Source organism: Sylvia atricapilla, chromosome 1 (genome assembly GCF_009819655.1).
Source record: "Sylvia atricapilla isolate bSylAtr1 chromosome 1, bSylAtr1.pri, whole genome shotgun sequence".
Classification (NCBI taxonomy): domain Eukaryota; kingdom Metazoa; phylum Chordata; class Aves; order Passeriformes; family Sylviidae; genus Sylvia; species Sylvia atricapilla.
In genome coordinates, this window is record NC_089140.1 from 127,547,801 (window position 1) to 127,565,157 (window position 17,357).

General features: G+C 35.6%; 1 protein-coding gene across 2 annotated transcripts in view; it reads right to left on the reverse strand.

The window, feature by feature from the left end:
* NBN (nibrin) overlaps positions 1 to 17,357 on the reverse strand; it is a 29,668-nt gene that overhangs the window by 5,913 nt on the left and 6,398 nt on the right. The window contains exons 6-16 of one of the 2 annotated variants that reach the window (XR_010745107.1): positions 16,375 to 16,492; positions 15,907 to 16,097; positions 14,329 to 14,429; positions 12,767 to 12,899; positions 12,060 to 12,323; positions 11,303 to 11,768; positions 9,356 to 9,427; positions 8,003 to 8,158; positions 6,835 to 6,948; positions 5,838 to 5,887; positions 4,062 to 4,206 (exon numbers count right to left, since the gene is read on the reverse strand). Coding sequence is in view for 1 of the 2 variants with exons in the window: in XM_066333165.1 (XP_066189262.1) it covers positions 4,176 to 4,206; positions 5,838 to 5,887; positions 6,835 to 6,948; positions 8,003 to 8,158; positions 9,356 to 9,427; positions 11,303 to 11,768; positions 12,060 to 12,323; positions 12,767 to 12,899; positions 14,329 to 14,429; positions 15,907 to 16,097; positions 16,375 to 16,492 (1,696 nt within the window). In the remaining variant the exon portion in view is untranslated. Of the gene's footprint in view, positions 1 to 4,012; positions 4,207 to 5,837; positions 5,888 to 6,834; positions 6,949 to 8,002; positions 8,159 to 9,355; positions 9,428 to 11,302; positions 11,769 to 12,059; positions 12,324 to 12,766; positions 12,900 to 14,328; positions 14,430 to 15,906; positions 16,098 to 16,374; positions 16,493 to 17,357 lie in introns of those variants that run through there. The other variant, XM_066333165.1, reaches the window with a different exon arrangement.

Consider the following 17,357-nt stretch of genomic DNA (forward strand, 5'->3'; position numbering starts at 1 on the left):
ATCAGTTTGGATGCTAGGACCAGCTGTGAACAGTGAGCCTATGTTCGAGAACTGATCCTGCTACCTTACATCTCCCTGGCCCAATTTACTGAGTCAATACTCTGACCATGGCCATTTCTAGACTGTATGCTGGAATTCCAGTCTGAAATTACATAAAGGACTATATTCATCGACCAGTATGTTTGTTCACCCACAATGCGCCTGGTCTTGGAGATACTGTGTAAATATCATTTGCGTGTGGCAGCGCCTGTTTTCATCTTTTGCTGGACCTTGCTTGCGTCATTCTTTTTTTATTTAAGATGAGCAATGTAAACACATACAGAACATTTTCTGTAAGCAACTTGTGAGCAAAGCCTTTCTTTTGATTAAGCGATAAATATTCCTGAGGTTTGCATGTTAGGCTTGTTTTATATTAATGTATGAAAACTGATTATAGGCTGAAGGCAAAAAAATTAAAAGTGACCTGGAAATCGGTTATCTTGATTTTGAGAAGTAGAGAACTCAAGCCAAATGAAAGATCAAACTGCAGAGGAAAAGACATTCAGAGACCTGCAGTATTCAGAAGGAGGGAGAAGGTGGTGTTCTGGTGCTGAAAGCAATGACTGACAGAGATTCCAGTAGTAAAAGCTGCAGCAGAGCAGTAGGAGCAGAGTGCTAAAGCAAGTGGTAGAGAGAGTTGCTAGTCAGGGATATCTGATATTGTGTAGCATTTTTATAACTGTCTCACTGGAATGTGGTGATGGTGATCAAATATTGCAAGAAAAAGAGGGAGGAATAATGGAAAGAAGAGGGTTCATTTTTTGGCACATTGGGCTTGAATTCTAAGGAGATACCAGAACAACCTGAACACAACTGGATTTTGAAAAATCAAGCAAAAATCAGTTTGTGAATTTGTGACTCAGACCAGATGTGGCCAAGTGTGACTGAGGATTGATTCAAGTAATGGGAAAGAGCAAGAGGAGAGGGTGCAAGACTCCCTCCAGTTTTGTGGGAGAGGGAGAGACAGGAAAAATAGACTGAGAAATCATTTGCATAACGTGGATTGGAGCAAGGCAAGTGAGTGGGTTAGAGATAGGTCTACAGTAGAAGCTTCAGCACTGTCTCAGTTAGGAATTAATGTGGAATAGAGCGTATCACACATCAGGAATGAAGGCAAGGAAGGGAACTTGGCATTTCAAGGAATGAAGGAAGCTGATGGGGGAGGTGGCTGGATGGAGGAACTCAGGCTGACTGCAAACACACTTTCTGCATTTAGCAACTGGTGCACTGACAAAGGAGAGGCCAGCCCTGACGCACAACCACCACCATTCTAGGAGAAGGTGGGGGAGGAAGGGTAGGAGAGAAAAGGACAGATTCATAGGTGTGAATGGACAGAAATAGCAATCACACTTAAACAGTGAAAATATCTTGGTAGTCTTCTCAAAAAAAACCACAAAAACCTGTGGCTTCCCCAGCTGACATAGAAAATGGGAAGTCAGCTGAAATTGGTGTCAGTTAAACTGAAAATTAAACATATTTTCATGCAGGGATACAGCACCTCTCCATGGTTTTAGTAGTACATGGAGTAATTCAATCTGCTTTGATTATTTTCATCAGCTAAGCTGCTGAATGCAAGATTGTATGTGAAGAACTTTGCTAATAAAAAGTGTATCTGGTTTATATATTGTGTACATATCCTTCCTGTACAGTGTGAACAAAGGTAATAAATGTTACAAAAAAGCATCTCAAACAAATCCTCAAACTGCATTACACACGAAAAATGCAATAAAAAAGATCCGAAGTTTCTGTTTAGATGTATTTTTAAGGTGAAGAGCATAGTTTTGTGAAAAAGATGGGTATCCTTGCAGACAGTAAGTGTAGCAGATGAAAGAAACCTTAGATATCTTCTCTGATTTACTGAACTGTTTTTAACCTCCTAAAGAAAATCAGCACCACACAAGCTCTCCCAGAAACTGAATGGGTGAAACCAGAGAGCACAAAGCTGCACAGTAAAAATAGAGCATACAGCAAGATTTCTGAACTGCAGAATGCAAAGCTGATTGCCCTTAATTGTGCTCACGGCTTTTGCTTTACCTATAAAAATGCCCCAACCCATGGGCATCTTTCTTTCCATCTTTTCTGATTCTATAATTCTCTCATCCTGCTGGGGGAGAATGTGTGAGTGGCTGCATGGGGCTTAGCTGCCTAATGGGGTTAGCCTACAACACTGTGTTCTAGACCATAAAGAGAATACCAGCTGAAGTTAATGCAGTAGTTCCAGGGATAAGGCAGATACTGATGTAATTTACTGGACATTCAAATTTATTGAATCATGTAATCATGTCCTTTATCATCTACCTCAGAAACTTCAGTAACAGAAGGCCAAACCAGTAAGCCAACACACATGTTACCTCTAATACCTTGAGGTGAAAATCATGTCAAAAATAAGTTAAAATAGAAGGCAGACTTCAGAATAATGAATAGGACTTTTTACATGAATTTGGTGTTAAAATTCAAGCCATGGGTTAACAGGTTTGTATGTCTTAGCCTTTTAATGCAAGCCTACCTTCTTATTCAAACAGCAGAAGCTCAGGTGCACTAATGTGCAGGTTTTTAATCAACTGGACAGCAGCTGAAACCAAACTATAAACGACAAACTTAGAAACCAAAGTCAATCACCTACCAGGCACCCTCAAGTTGGAATCCTAGAACATTCTGAGCTGAAAGAGTCCCACAAATCTTAAATACTTAAAAAAAAAGTATCAAAGCTGGTAAATTCAGATATCTGGGAAACTGGATTTGAAGAGCTCTAAATCATAAAACATGAACAAAAGAGAGCTCTCTGGTATACTGCCAGGGTTGCTTGAGCGCCTAGCAGTGATTGCAGTCTGAGCAGCAAAGGACTTAGCCTTTATTTTCTTGTAGAAGGCCCTTATACATTGTGTGTTTTGTCCTTTCACCTCAGAAATTCTCCAGCTGTTTTTTACAGCTGTAAATACTACCTTTCTGAAGAATCTTGTCCATTAATACTCTGCTGTCCAACCTATTTGCTTGAATTTAGTAACAACCATCAAAAACCTCAGCAGTCAACAAGAGCTCCGTTGGACCAGGTCTGTAGGTCTTCAGCCAGAAAACCTGGAAATTTCTCACAGTGATAGTAGAAAAACTCAACTGAGGGTGGAACATCAACCAGATCACTTCCTCGCATGAGGAAGGAGATCCTCCCTCTTGAAATAGAATACAATAAAGCTATTGTCCATCTTTATCTGAATGTGATGCCTTCATACATCTGAGCAGGAAGTCTAGGAAGTTTTTCCCACTGTACTTTCAAGGGAATCTCAAAAATTGCAAGTTCTCAGATCGTTAAGATGAACTCTTCTAATCTACAAACAAGTCATTGTTTCACAGCTTTCCTTGTTAACTGAACTATTTTGAAGGCCATATTTTTACACAGTGATTGCAAAAAGTAAAGGCATGAGAAAAATAAATGGGTCATATAATTTAAAATTCCAAATTGGAATGCAACAGCTCTTTAAGACTTTGTCTAGCTTGGAATTAACAAATGAACATTCAATCACAGTGATTTAAAGGTGCAAATGAAAATATTTTTTAGCAAGAGAAAAAGAAGCTGTGTTTTTCAGTTCCAAGGTATTCTGTACCAGTAACAATAGTATATGCTCTATATAATGAACCACAGAGAAATGGTTCATTAGGAATCATATCGAGATCATATCATATCAACCATACCATCATATCATGATCAAATACCAGCTGCATCTCAGCCTCAATAAATTTTCAATTCTTAAGATAATACCCTTGAAAACATCAAATTAACAAAGCCTTTCTGAAAAAAAGAAAAAATAGCCTGATGCCAACTTCCTTTTTCTTCCAAAATAGCACTGATAATCAAACATTAGAAATAGGCTAAAATGAAATCCTAAGTATCTACAGTGTTTTACTGAGCATCACTTTGAAGTGAATAATGAAAAGGTCTTGAAAATACTGCAATCTGTAAGTACCAAGCAATGAAAAGAACTTTTCTTTTTCTTTAATAAAAGCAAGACTTAAAAAATGTGTCTTACAATAAGAGATATTCCAATGGTCATATATAGGAACATCATACACACTGTAACCAGGAAACCTAAGGAAGAGAAAGCAGGTTTTGCCAGAGAAACACTGTAAATCCAGGTCACAATTTATCTTCTTCTTTTCACATTCGGATCATATCTGCAACAAAAAAATAAAATTTGTCACAAAGAAGTAAAACAATGACATTCCAAGTTTATATAGATATACAATGTAAACAGCTTTATTATATATTCATAACAAGGGATTGGCCAGTGTTCAGTCCTTTCCCTGACTACAGTCCTATAATTAACTACAGTTACTACTATTTGACTGAAGGATGCACAAGGCAGAACCTGTGTACAAACTTAAGACACCCTTTAAAGAAATTTTCAGATTTCCTAACCACTTACAACCTTTAAATCTCATGCATGAACAAGTTTCTCCAAGACTTTAATATCCCAACACTAAGATCTTTACTGGAAAAGGACACTAAAAAAACAAAAGAGGGAGGAAAAAGGGGTCCTGTATGTTTACATTGATGTATATTTGGCCACAACTCATTCAGCAAAACCTTTCTGCTGCTTCCTACTCCTACATAAAACAGATCCTTGCCCTGCCATGCACTTTTATACAGCTTCTGACTGACTGTTAGAAATTTTAGAGCTACTTTCTGGATATACTAAATAGTTACCTAATTTATTACAATATGCTTATAGTTTGACTATACTTTACATTGCTTTCTCTTGGCCTTCTCCATTTGTAATTCATCTCCCAAAATCCTGTAATTTCTTTGAAATTCTGATGTGTTTTGTACTCATGCATGAATAACTTACAGACACAACTGCTCAGGCAGTTACTTCCACCAATTCTGCTTTCACTCATCAAGACTTTTTGCTTAGACAGGAAAATGTGAAAACTTGTGAGCCAGATTACATCACCACATAGCTAGAAAGGTATTACAAGTGAGTGTTGTTGCTATACAACTCAGACTTCAAAAATGAAATGTCTACCCTTTGAAACAAATGCTCCTTTATTAACTGTTAATGAACAGAGCAAATTGTTAATGCAGTAAGATTTTCTGAATGGCTCAGACAAATATCACTATGTAGTATCATGTTTGTTTGACAGTGATTCAGAAAAAAATCCCTCTTCACCATATACATTTTTCTACCTAAATGCACAACTTTTGGTGTTAGTCAAATTCATGACAGGTGATAAGTTAAACACGCGTCCCTTTTTCTTCACATAAAAAACATAGAAAGTAATGAAATTACTGCTAAACAAAATGAGGTCCCTATATTAATTCTCAAAACACTTGATTTTACTGTTACAACATTTTAACATGTTTGTTCTAATGCTTAAATGTCTTCTGGACAGCAAATTCTACGGAAGATTTTAAGGATTGGATATGGATTTTATGGCCAGGAGAGGAGTGGGGAGATGAGCAGACAGGAGTAGGAGATAATACATGATGGAAACCTCACATCAGAACAACAGCAGCTTCAACCCTGTCTGTGACTGCCCACAGAGATGCTGACAGATAACATGAGATGATTTTCATGACTATCTCCTCCACCTAACCTCCCATTTTCCATGTTAAATGATGCCTGAATAGTGGGGGTTTTTTTCAGAGAAATTGCTGAATCACTTTGACCACATTCTATAAATGGGAATACATGAAATTTTGAAAAGAATAGTCAAAGTAGTCTTTTCCAAAATTAAAACTTGTCCAAAAAGAGATGTGATGCAAAAAATGCACATTTTTCTAAGTACAAACATAAAACTCTTACCTAAAGAGTTCATCAGCAAGTGAGTCTTCTCTTGCACGTCGGTCCTGTTCCTGAGAAAGTTTAATATTTGATTGTTAAGGATAATTCTAATGAACCATCTAGAAAAGCAATATTCCTGCATTAACACAGTTTTTCTCAAAGAAATAAGTTTTCCCGAAGTACTCAATTTTAGAGTACATTCATGGAATAGTTTGTGAAAGGTCAAAGGTCAATTTTTGTCAGAAATGTGGTTTTTTGGGGTTTAAACACCATTACAGAAATACATATTTTTTAATCTGATTATTTGTATATAAAGGGAACTTTAATTAGCATTATCTATTCAAGGATGTAAAAAATCAGCTAAGAAGTGTTGATACAACTAGATCTCAATCAGGCTATGGAAAAAATACGACTCATCAGCAAGTATTTTTAAGGAAACTATCAGAAAACAAAAGTGCCAGAGAACTGCCATGACAAGTTTTTTCTTAGGACTTTTATATCTAAAGATGTGCACAAAAGAAAAAATATTACATTTATTCTTACAACATCTCTTCAGTATACTCAAATGGGAGTTTTACTCATGCATTTTCTGTTCTATTCAAGAGCAGAATATCAACTGCTCTATACAACTATCTGAACACAGCCAACCAGAAATTCTTTCTAGCTCCCTGTCACATTTTTACAAGTCACAGGTTTACACAGTACCTATTTTACTCATCAAAAGACTGTTCTCATTTGGGTCACTGATTTTGCTTTTTACAAATATTTCTGATTATGTGAGTGTTGCATGTAAAATGAATTTAAATAACCAGAAAGAGGTGAGTGTTTTACCACTGACCTCTGGCATTCAGTAACATCACTACTGTACACTCTCCCATGAGCATGTGTGGAAAACTAACCAGCTGAGGTTTTATTTAAAAAATAAAATCCTGAAGCATTCCAGTAATGATCACAAGTGCTATGACCACTTACAGTAGTCAAGTTTTTATTTGATCATGTTTAAAAAATAATTTCTTACCTCCATCTCTTGCCTTAACCAGTCTTCTAGCTCTAATTTTTTTATAGCATGGTGAGCAATCAAATCTGATCCTCCAATAATGTGTGGAAGTTGTCCTGCCCCAGGGTAAGCTACCTGTTGAACAATAAATTCCTATTTGAATAAGAATATATTTATATCTTATTTGAATAAGAATATAAATTCTTATGCTTGCCTTACTACAAGGCAAGCATAGTGCAAGTAAAAGATCTATTTTAACAAATTCAGAAAGTCTATTCATATATCACAGAAGAAAGTCAGGCAGTCTTTCTCTGAATAACATTCAAAGATCATATTTAAAAGTGACTGAAGTTAAAAAAGCATTTACTGAAAGCTGTTAATTCCCTCCTTTTACCAAAAGAAACAAACAAAATTACATCTGGCAAGTTCAATAGGCTAGATAAATTTCATAGTGCATTGAGATTGAGAGGAAATATCAATAAAAATCAGACTGCATAAGCATCTGTTACAAAATAGTGGAAAAGAAAGTATTATCAGAAAATTAAAGCATTATCCAAAAACGAGAGCATACTCGTTTTTGGAAGCAGTATTATGTGATCACATTCTATACATAGTATTTTACTGAAGTGCCTTTCTAGTAATCTAATACCATATAATTTTGATTTTTATTTTATTTTTAATATAAGCTGAAGTGGTACTTTTACACTGAACACTAAGAATAACTTTGCAATTGTCTTCAGGACCCAAGCAGGCAATCATCTTTACTTTTGTATGATGTAGATTTATTTCTGTTTGGAAATCCAAGATTTACTAGTTCAAATGGAAGACTCTGAATCAGTCTATGCTGTATATAGAGGTCTTTGGCGAAGTGGAATTGCTAGCTTTTTGAAGTACAACCACAACTTATGGTAGCTATCACTTAACAACTTATTCGAAGTAACAGCTTGGAATAGGGAGTACAAGCATCTAACCTAGCACGAGGTAAGCCTTTGTCAGCCTGGTACTTCTTCAGTCAATTAACAAAGAATCTGTTTACAGTATAATACGGTATTTAAATCAGTGCTTTCTTTAGTTCTTATCAATTTATAAAAAATCTTTAGCAACATATTCCTACATTCTGAAGGCAACATTTTTTGGTATTTTTAAATAGTGCCATCTTGTGAGCATTTAAAAAAAAACCCACACTAACCTTTTTGAATGCTTTGAAATTTTTCTTTCCCCCATAGCTGGTATTTCCAGGAAGATGACTGTTCTGTCTTGGATGGCTGACAACCAGTGATCTAAACTCTGTCAACAGAAGCCTGCTAGGAAGATTGCTGGAGTCACCTTGCAGTTTGCTGTGGTTCTTATGTGGGAGGAAAGAGGAAAAAGCAATCAAGTGTGTGAACAGACATACAGCATATCTAACAGTACAAACTGTAGAGAAATTATTGTGAGCAGAGCTAAGCACAAGTTAGGATTACAAAACAGTGAGAAGAACCAGCAGCAGTGCTAGAAGCTAAGAAGATGTATGAACTTCTCAGCCTCTTTATATACCATGAATAGAGTAAATTTGTTTCTCTTGTGTTTAAGTATGAATTTAAATACTCCACAGTAGACAAAGCTGAACATCTTCAGCTCAATTCTAGCCTACAGATATCCACCCAACTTTAGGGCTGTAAGCCAAATCTGATCAATGCATCCAATTTTACTTGTCCATGAGAATGCTCATATGGCAGCAAGTCTGCATGCACATTTTGGTGCCTGGAGCTGCATCTCTGTGGATTCCAAAGGATGTCTGGGTGCAGGAAAGTTCACAATAACATTAAACTGTGTTCAAGGACAGCTCCAGCCTAGATGCAGTACAGTTGGTTTATGTAAAATAGAACTAAAACTCCTTTAATCTGAGCTAACCCTGCACTTTGGTACCTGCTCAGCATTCCCTCTCCTTGGGCTGATTTTTGTAGGTAGATGAAAAGGTATTATTCTGCCCCTTGTTGACTGGCTACACTCTCCTCAGAATTTCAGTTTCATTCAGTCTAGTCTCCTATTCCTCTCCTCACTGCCAGTCCTAACAATTCTCCTTCATCTCACCTACAAAAAATTAGCACACTATCTTCTGTTAATCACTGTGTATTACATCTATTTGCCAATGCTCCATCTCTTCCACTCTAGTTATGCTCTTAGAACAGACAAGATTTTATCCTTGGCAGGTCTTGAAGTAGCAATCTAAGAAAAACATCAGTACAAGTATTAGCCACACTTAAGGCTTAATACAAGTACATGTATTTTCAGTCACCTGAAGTATCCACCCAAATGCCACTACAGAAGCACACAAGCGAACTACAAGTGCTTCTTTTTTCATAATCTACAAGCTGGAGTGTACTACTCAAATCTACATATGATTATATTAAAGGAGTAGAATATTCCAAACCTCCTTTACCCTGAGATAAGATCCAAAAATACTGTGTTTAAAGAAGAAAATTCTGATGTGTTTTTGTAATGCTTCTTAAAGTTTGCTGTTCAAACTTACAATTAGCCGGTAACTAAGACCAAGACTTACCAAGACTGGTGACTCTTGCTTGATATTACTTTTCATTTCTGAAGTCAGAACTGATTCAAGTTCCTCTTCTTTCTGTTTGATTAAAAATATTTTAAATATAAAACTGAAACAAAATGGGAATTTAATTACATAAAACTGCTTTCTGCTCTTTATGATAGAATAAACATATTAAAATCAATATAAACTTCTAGACAGAAAAGAAACTGCCCTGTACTTCAATTTATTTATGATTTTAGGCACACTGTAACAATTGTTGGAGGTCTTCTCTATTAAAAAACCACTATTCTTTGTTCTCTTGGGTTTTTTCTTTCTTTTTATACACTGGGAAATGTTGTCGATCTGTACAATCTTTTCAGTTCTGAGAGGTTCTGGAAATCTGTAAAAGCTTTTGAATATAAAAGATAGCATTTTCAATTTCAAATTTGAAGCGCACATGTGTGAAGAAAGGACATTTCATTACCAGGACAAGAAAGTATTCTGCAGATTGATTATGTCCTATAGTTTAAAACCAGATTTGCATTACATAAATTATTTTCAGTGGTTGATAAAATACCAAATCAGCTTTAATGTAGCCTGTAGGTTTTTAGTCAATTACTCATATTCTTTGTCTTGCCAGATACACAAGATGCATCTATATTTACAGAAAATAGTTCTCCAATTTACTTGGGGAGCTTTATCATGAAATCTCCTTCCTAGTCCACTGGAAATATATTTTACACTAATAAAGTAAGTCATTATTAAATTATGAGAAGACCTTTTTATGCAAAAATCTTTAAGCGCATACCTGTTGAAATACCAATTTAATTGCACATAAGATTTTTTTTCACCAATTTTAGTCTGTAAGTATGGTCAGACCTGCTGATGGTATAAAAAGCAAGAAACAAAATTCTCTAAATTATAGGACTTGTTTTTTAAAGTTTGCCTGTTAGCAATACCCACATAAAAAAGCGCATTATAATGAAGTTCATGCTTTGCCAGCAGCACAAGGTGTCAAGCTGGTCTGACCCAAGGATGCACAGGCAACTTCTAATTCTTATGTGGTCCAAGCAGTCTTGCTAATTCCAGTTAATCAAATTCCAGTTAATTCAAACTTTTAAATACTTAAACACTGCCTACACTGTAAATGGACTGGACTGTAAGTGCTAAAATATATATTTTAAATAAATAAAAAATAAACTTGTTCTCCTATTCCTATTGTATTGTTAATAGTCTAGGCCTCTCAACATTTTTTCCTTTACAGACCTGCTTTTCCTTTTTGTCAACAGTGCCTACTGTTAACTCAAAGTCTATTGTTTTGTCTTAGAAATGTCTCTAAGAAAATTTCCTTAGTGTCAAAAACAAACAGAAAAATAATCATGAAAAGAAAAATTGTATTTCGGTTTTGCTGTTGTTTTTGCTGGTTTTGTTTTAAAATTTCTCACACAGGAATTTTAATAACCTCTCACATGATATCAAAAGACTCTCAGTTAAAAGATGTTGGACATTACTGCAGTATTCAACAAAAGAGGTCAACTGGAAGTTGCTTTAGAAAATTAATTACATAAAGATAATTGAGTATTATCTTAGAATAAATAACAACATTATAATTAACAGAGCAACGAGCAATATGAGAAGTTTTCCTTGGACCAGGGATATATTCTCCTATACTATTTACAGTATATAAAGTAAAAAAGAAGAGGAAAAGTTCAGAATACAAAGCAGCTTTCAACTCACAAAGAAAAAAAAATACCCAGAAGAATGAAAAAACATTTAGGTAGGTGTAAAACTGCAATATTCACGTGTAAAACATGAATCATTCTGAACTAAAATTGACGTGCAAGATTTAAGCAAATTTTACAAAGCCACTTTCTGCATGCAGGCAGCCTCCGCCATAAAGGAGCTAACTGCATCCTTCTAAAAAAGTTGCAAATTTCAAGATTAGACACATGAGAAGAATATAAAACTTACCAATACTTTATTCTCATCTCTCTGATTTACACTGACATCTTGAACCCTGCTTCCTTTGTCTTCAAAACATTTCTTTTTTCGTGTATTTCCTTGAGCTTCCTGGTTATGATCTGCCATTAGATCTTCCCAGTCTACATCTCTGCTTTCAAACACCATTTCTAGTGTGTCTGGATCTTCATATAAATCATCTAATTCCTTTCTCTTTTTTGGTGCATGATTTTCACTAGAGGTGGTTTTAGTGGCTGTTCCATCACTTGCTGGTTTTACACTTTCCCTCATAAGCTTTACACCCATGTCTTCTACAGAATTTGAGTTTGGGTCCAGGATGTCATTTTTCTTTGGATGCTGTTTTGCTTCACTGTTGTAGATGGAAAAAGCTGCAGATTCAGTGCACTTGGGAAGAGGAGATGACCTTTCCTCCAGTTTTGCTAGTTTGGGTACAGATGTTTCTTCTTCAGATCTTTCCCTTAGTCAGAAATAAATTACAAAAGGGAGAAATTACAAAGGGGAGAAATTACAAAAGCATTCTTGAGCATGCTTAGCTGTACCCACAACATAAGAGCTTCTGGGGTTTTAGGGACTGCATTGTGAAATTTAAAGTATCCTTGAGGAAAAACCTTCCATTCAAAGAATTTGATCTAAAAATTGCCTTTTTAAGTATGTGCCAAATTAAAAGTACATTGCTTGAGTTCAGATTTTCCAGAAACAGCATGAACATACCAGTAAGGGAAGTAATGTCAAGAACAATTCAACATACCTTTTTTTAGAAACCTGGAAGTAATTCATAATTGAGTTTGACTGGTGTCGTGAAGCAATTTCACGAGGTTTGCCAGCTTCTGAAAGTTTAGATGGTGAGACAGGCTGACTTCTTTGACTCAACCCAGATGTTCTGCCCCCTCTAGGTATTGATGTTCCTGCATTTACACTGCCACTTGTGCCACTGTTCTTTTTTAAGGCAGTTGTATCCTGGAAAGCCATCTTCCTTTGTCTATGCACCTGGGAAGTATTCTCTATCTCCATACTAGATTAGAGAGGAAAGAAATACTAAATGACACACAGGAGGTAACCAGAGATACACCAAATCAGAGGTACACTTTTTAAAAAAGCTATACCTGTGCTTTGAATAAATTTATAAATAATGTGCTAAAAACAAACTGTAAAATCTGCTATGATCAATACATTTTTATAATTGTGAAATGGCTTGAAAATTTTTAACAGTTCAGACAGTCAAGACAGATATGCAGTATCTACATGTGCATCTGAAAGTCATCTAAATCCTATGGGATGCTTTCTGTAATCTAGTACTCAAAAGCAGAAATTGTCTCACTGCAGACAAGTGACAGCAATTTAGTGAACGGCATTTCTAACCCTGTATATCTTTCCCCACAGCAATGATACAATTCCTCTGCCACAAGACTGCTTTACTTGCAAGTACTAGCTTAGAAATGTCCATGAATGCTTTACCATGTCTGCTCTTCTGTATCAGCTATGTACAAGGGGCTCTTTGCAGCAGTTGGCACTACAGTTTCATCCACAGGCAGGCTCTGGGAAACGGCTCGGCCTGCGACAGCTGATGCAGGAGAACTTTCAGGTACAGCTGCAAGACCAACACGAGAGAAGAATTAGAAATTTAAGATCAAATCTGTGCTTCTTTGCACCTGCTATCACACATTACTTCCTGATCATGCGAGATGTTTGTAAAATGATCCTAAAGGACTTTTAATTAACAAATAAGCAGCTTTATTAAAAAAAAAAAAAAAACTGACAGAAATATTTCTAAAGGACCATACTCTGGAATTCAGATTTGGTTAAATATTCTACTAATTAAGTAGTGGAATTCTGCTTAAATAAAAATGAAGCATAATGGGATACCATATACCAGTACATACATAATGTAGTTTAAAAAACATGTATCATGCAATACATAGATCATGAAAAACTGTCAGACCATATTTACCCATTTATGATCTCTAATGTGATTACTGCATCTGGGATACAAGTTTTTCAATTTTAAACACTGCTCCCCTTAAACTCTAATTGTCTCTTTTCACAATTTCAAGCAACTTAATTTCTATCCAGTTGAATCATTCAGACTGGAAACAAGAATCAGCAGCTCTGGCAGTACTGCATATATGTCTTTCACTATTCAAAACACATTTTCAAGTAAGTAATGTTCCTACATGGAAAGACAAACTTACAAGGGTTTTTCTTTGATTTTTTAAAATAGTGGTGGAATTTTCTACCTGATACAACATTTTGTAGAATGAAACAGAATCTACAAAACATAATTCTGAAAATTTCATAGCAACAAAATGTAGAGGCATGAAAAGAGAATTAGACAAACAAAACCTCTTTCTGTCTCTCAAAGACTTTTATTAGCAAATACAAACTTCAAGTGAAGACTTGGTATGTCCACTCCCAAACTACTAGTTCAGCAAATGTGGCAATCGTCTCCTATTGTCTTACATTATGGAAAGATTATTTTTAGTTTAGGACTGTGTGGGAGGTGACTGCATTTTCCTAAAGCAAATTCTGTTTTGTGTAAAGGGCAAAAAAGAAAAAAAAGCAAGCCTTAACAAATTATTTCCCTTCTTATTCTCTTGATTTCTGACATTCATCTTTTACTTCCCTATTACCTCAGTCTTTAACGAAAAGACAGAATTGCGTGGAATTCAAACTACCACATACATATGAATTCAGTGGTCACTAAAAAGATGAACTTCAGAAGTTTTTAAAGTACCTTTCCTTTCAAAGTCACTGTTCCATGTGTTTGCCTTTTAGGCTAGGTCTTAGGTCCACTTTTTTATTTACATCTCAGAGTCATATAATTTTCATTGCAATTTACTGCAAGACCATTAAAAACCAATCAACTCTTTGGAGTCATATACCTCTTTCACAGAATGTCACACTTTTTTAGTGGTCTTGCAAAACAGAACTAGAAATGTCAAACAAATTGTTGCTCCTACACAAAAAGAAATACTGCCTCTTTGAGGCTGTTAACTTACTACTACCCTTCTTCCAATTACCTTTGGAAGCAGGCTGCTTTTGAGGGTTGCAGTATTTTTCTGTAGACATGAAGATAACTGCCAATCCAATTTCTGCCTCTGGAATAGCCCTAAGATTCTTGCTGTTAATATACAAATTAAAAATAAAAAAAAAAAAAAAAAAGAAAATGGTTTTTCAGAAGAGATTTAAAGACAAATAGGTAAATGGGCACAGGTAGAGCAAAGTACAAAATACTCCATTCCTCCTCCTCCAAAAAAAAAAAAAAATCAGTCTGCACTACAGTTTTTCCCAACTGAGTAAGTCAGCACAATTATCCTTCACTTGAGCCATGTCCTTACAGGTATTAACTCCCATGTTTACTGCTGCTGGAGCCACTGTCTAGCTCCAGTAATCTCACCAATGCATCTCTTCTTTCCTCATTTCTGGGCACTTAAACAATCATGCTCTACCTCAGATTCAAAAATATGTGAAAAGAGACTTGAAAGATCTGAGCACTTCTTACAAGCCAGGCATCCTTCCCTCTCCCAATCTTCAAAGTCATGAGGAGAGATTGAGTACTGTCTTCTCTCCCTAGCCGGCAAATTTAGGGCCTTTAGGTTTATTTGTTAAGGACTGAGATTCTGTTTCATTGTTTTAATAAAATGGCATAACAATAACTCTAACATCTATAATGGTATAATGCAGCCTGCCCTCTCAAACGAAACTTACTACCAAGACAAAAACTACTTTTCATTAAACAGAAGCTGTTCTTCAAAAACACTGTATTCCAATAATTACACTACAATGAACCACATGACCTGAAGGTGCCATCTCATCTCCTTTCGATGGAATACATATCATCAATGAAATATCATAAATTATCTATTTTGAATTCTTAGAATATATTAATTTTAATTTCTTTTAAACAGTAGAAGATAGACTACTTGCTGTCTGTAATTTTAAAGCAGTTTCATTACAATGAATTTTTGTAGAACTGAGTTTTACAAAAAATAATAAAAAGTGAAGGAAACAGAAATTTCATTAAATCCTCATGCAACTGCCAAGTTCTTTCTTTACTGTTTCAAGAAGTTTTAGTTACTCTGCTAAATACAGAATCACAGAATCACTAGGCTGGAAAAGACCATCAAGATCATCAAGCCCAACCCATGCCCCAACACCTCAACTAAACCATGGCACCAAGTGCCACATCCAGTCTTTCTTTAAACCAGGCATGGTTTAGACTCACCACCTCCCTGGGCAGACCATTCCAGTACTTTATCACCCCTTCAGTAAAAAACTTTTTCCTAATATCCAACCGATATTTCCCTTGATGCAGTCTGAGACCGCATCCTCTCATTCTGTCAGTTGCTGCCTGGAGAAAGAGACCAACCCCCACCTGACCACAGCCACCTTTCAGGGAGTTGTAGAGAGTGGTAAGGCCACCTCTCAATCTCCTCTTCTTCAGGCTAAACACCCCCAGCTCCTAAATACTTAGAACAATGAAAAAATGCCCTCTTCATAAGAAGCCTCCTGCATAAATATGTGTGTAAACACCATGAGCAAGTCTCTGTAGAAGTTCTGAAATCACCCTAATACTATACAAGAGAACAGTGCTGCACCTTTCCAAGACAGTCAGAATGGAATTAGTCCAGTTTGTCAAAGAGTCAGATCCTGATATCTGAGAGTTTGTCAAACCCACATCAACTACACAGACTTCAGGAGAAAGTAGTAAAGGCATTTCTTTTCTTCCTTCTGTCATCAACTTTACTTCCCCTCCTCCAAGAACAACTGCTGGACCCAGTTTCTTGTGCTAAAAAGAGAATGCAAATAAAAAAAAAATCTTAGAATGCAGGTAAGTTTAGAGGTATCAGAATACAGAACTATCAGCATAGTGCTTCTCACTGATGCACTACTGCAGATGTAATATGTTCTTCTTTCACATTTTATCCTGCTTAGGCCACTGTACTGTAGGATAAATACACAGAAATCCTTCTTTCCTGATGAACCCAGAATGAGTGTGATTTCAGGGTGAACAAATCTGTACTTAGCTTCCCCTGCAATATTTTTGCAATGTAAAGCCTAGTTACCTGCTTGGCAGTTAGAAATACAAAAGTTTTTCCACTGAATATCTTTTTCCTTTCATGATGCTCAGATAAATCCAGCTTTTCACTGCCAATGGAAGGCTCATCAACTGGAGGGTAAAAGCTGCAAGAACAGAAAATGAAAGTTAAAATTCAGATTTGCATATCAGTACTGACTCACAATCCATCCTGTTTTAGAGTAAAGTTTTGAAGTTAAAATCCTGCATTTTTCTGTTAAAACTACTCACATAAATAATTTTCAAGAGATAGTTAAGAAGAAACAGAGCCCCTAATTTCTCAACATCAAAAATCTCCATTCTTATGCGTTCTTCACAATCAATTATTTCAACTTTACATACACAACGGAAATCAAACAACCTAAATCCACCAGACTTTGAAAGGTATTCAATCTATTTCAGCAGCCTGTTCATATCTGTTTATAAAAATACTGTTGCATTGAAATTGAACAGATATGATAAAGCCTACTAATTTGAAGTAAAAACAGGGCAATTCAGACTTTAGTTATTATGCCAGACTTCTGATAGCAATTCCCCTAGAGACAGTTATTAACCTAAGACAAATAACAGGGACTAAGTCATCTTTAAACATGAAAGGACAAGTAAAAGCCAAAAAACAGTTTTCACTACTTTATAGTTTGTTTATAAATATATATATTTAGTTATATATAGTGTATATCTCTATAATATATATTATATTTAGGATTATAGTTTCTTTATAAATACATTTAACAATCTCTATTTTTGGATTTCAGCAAACAACTTTAACTGATGATTGTCTCAAAAAAAAACCAAACGCAAAACCACACCAACTAAAGAAAATAAATCGCCATTTCCTAATATAAATGCATATTTATGCCCATAAGAATGTATATACATAGTAGGAATTTCTCACCTGTATAAACCATGTGTTCATACAATAAAAACTCAACAACCATAACCCCCAAATAAAACACAGAAGTCTCCCTTTTC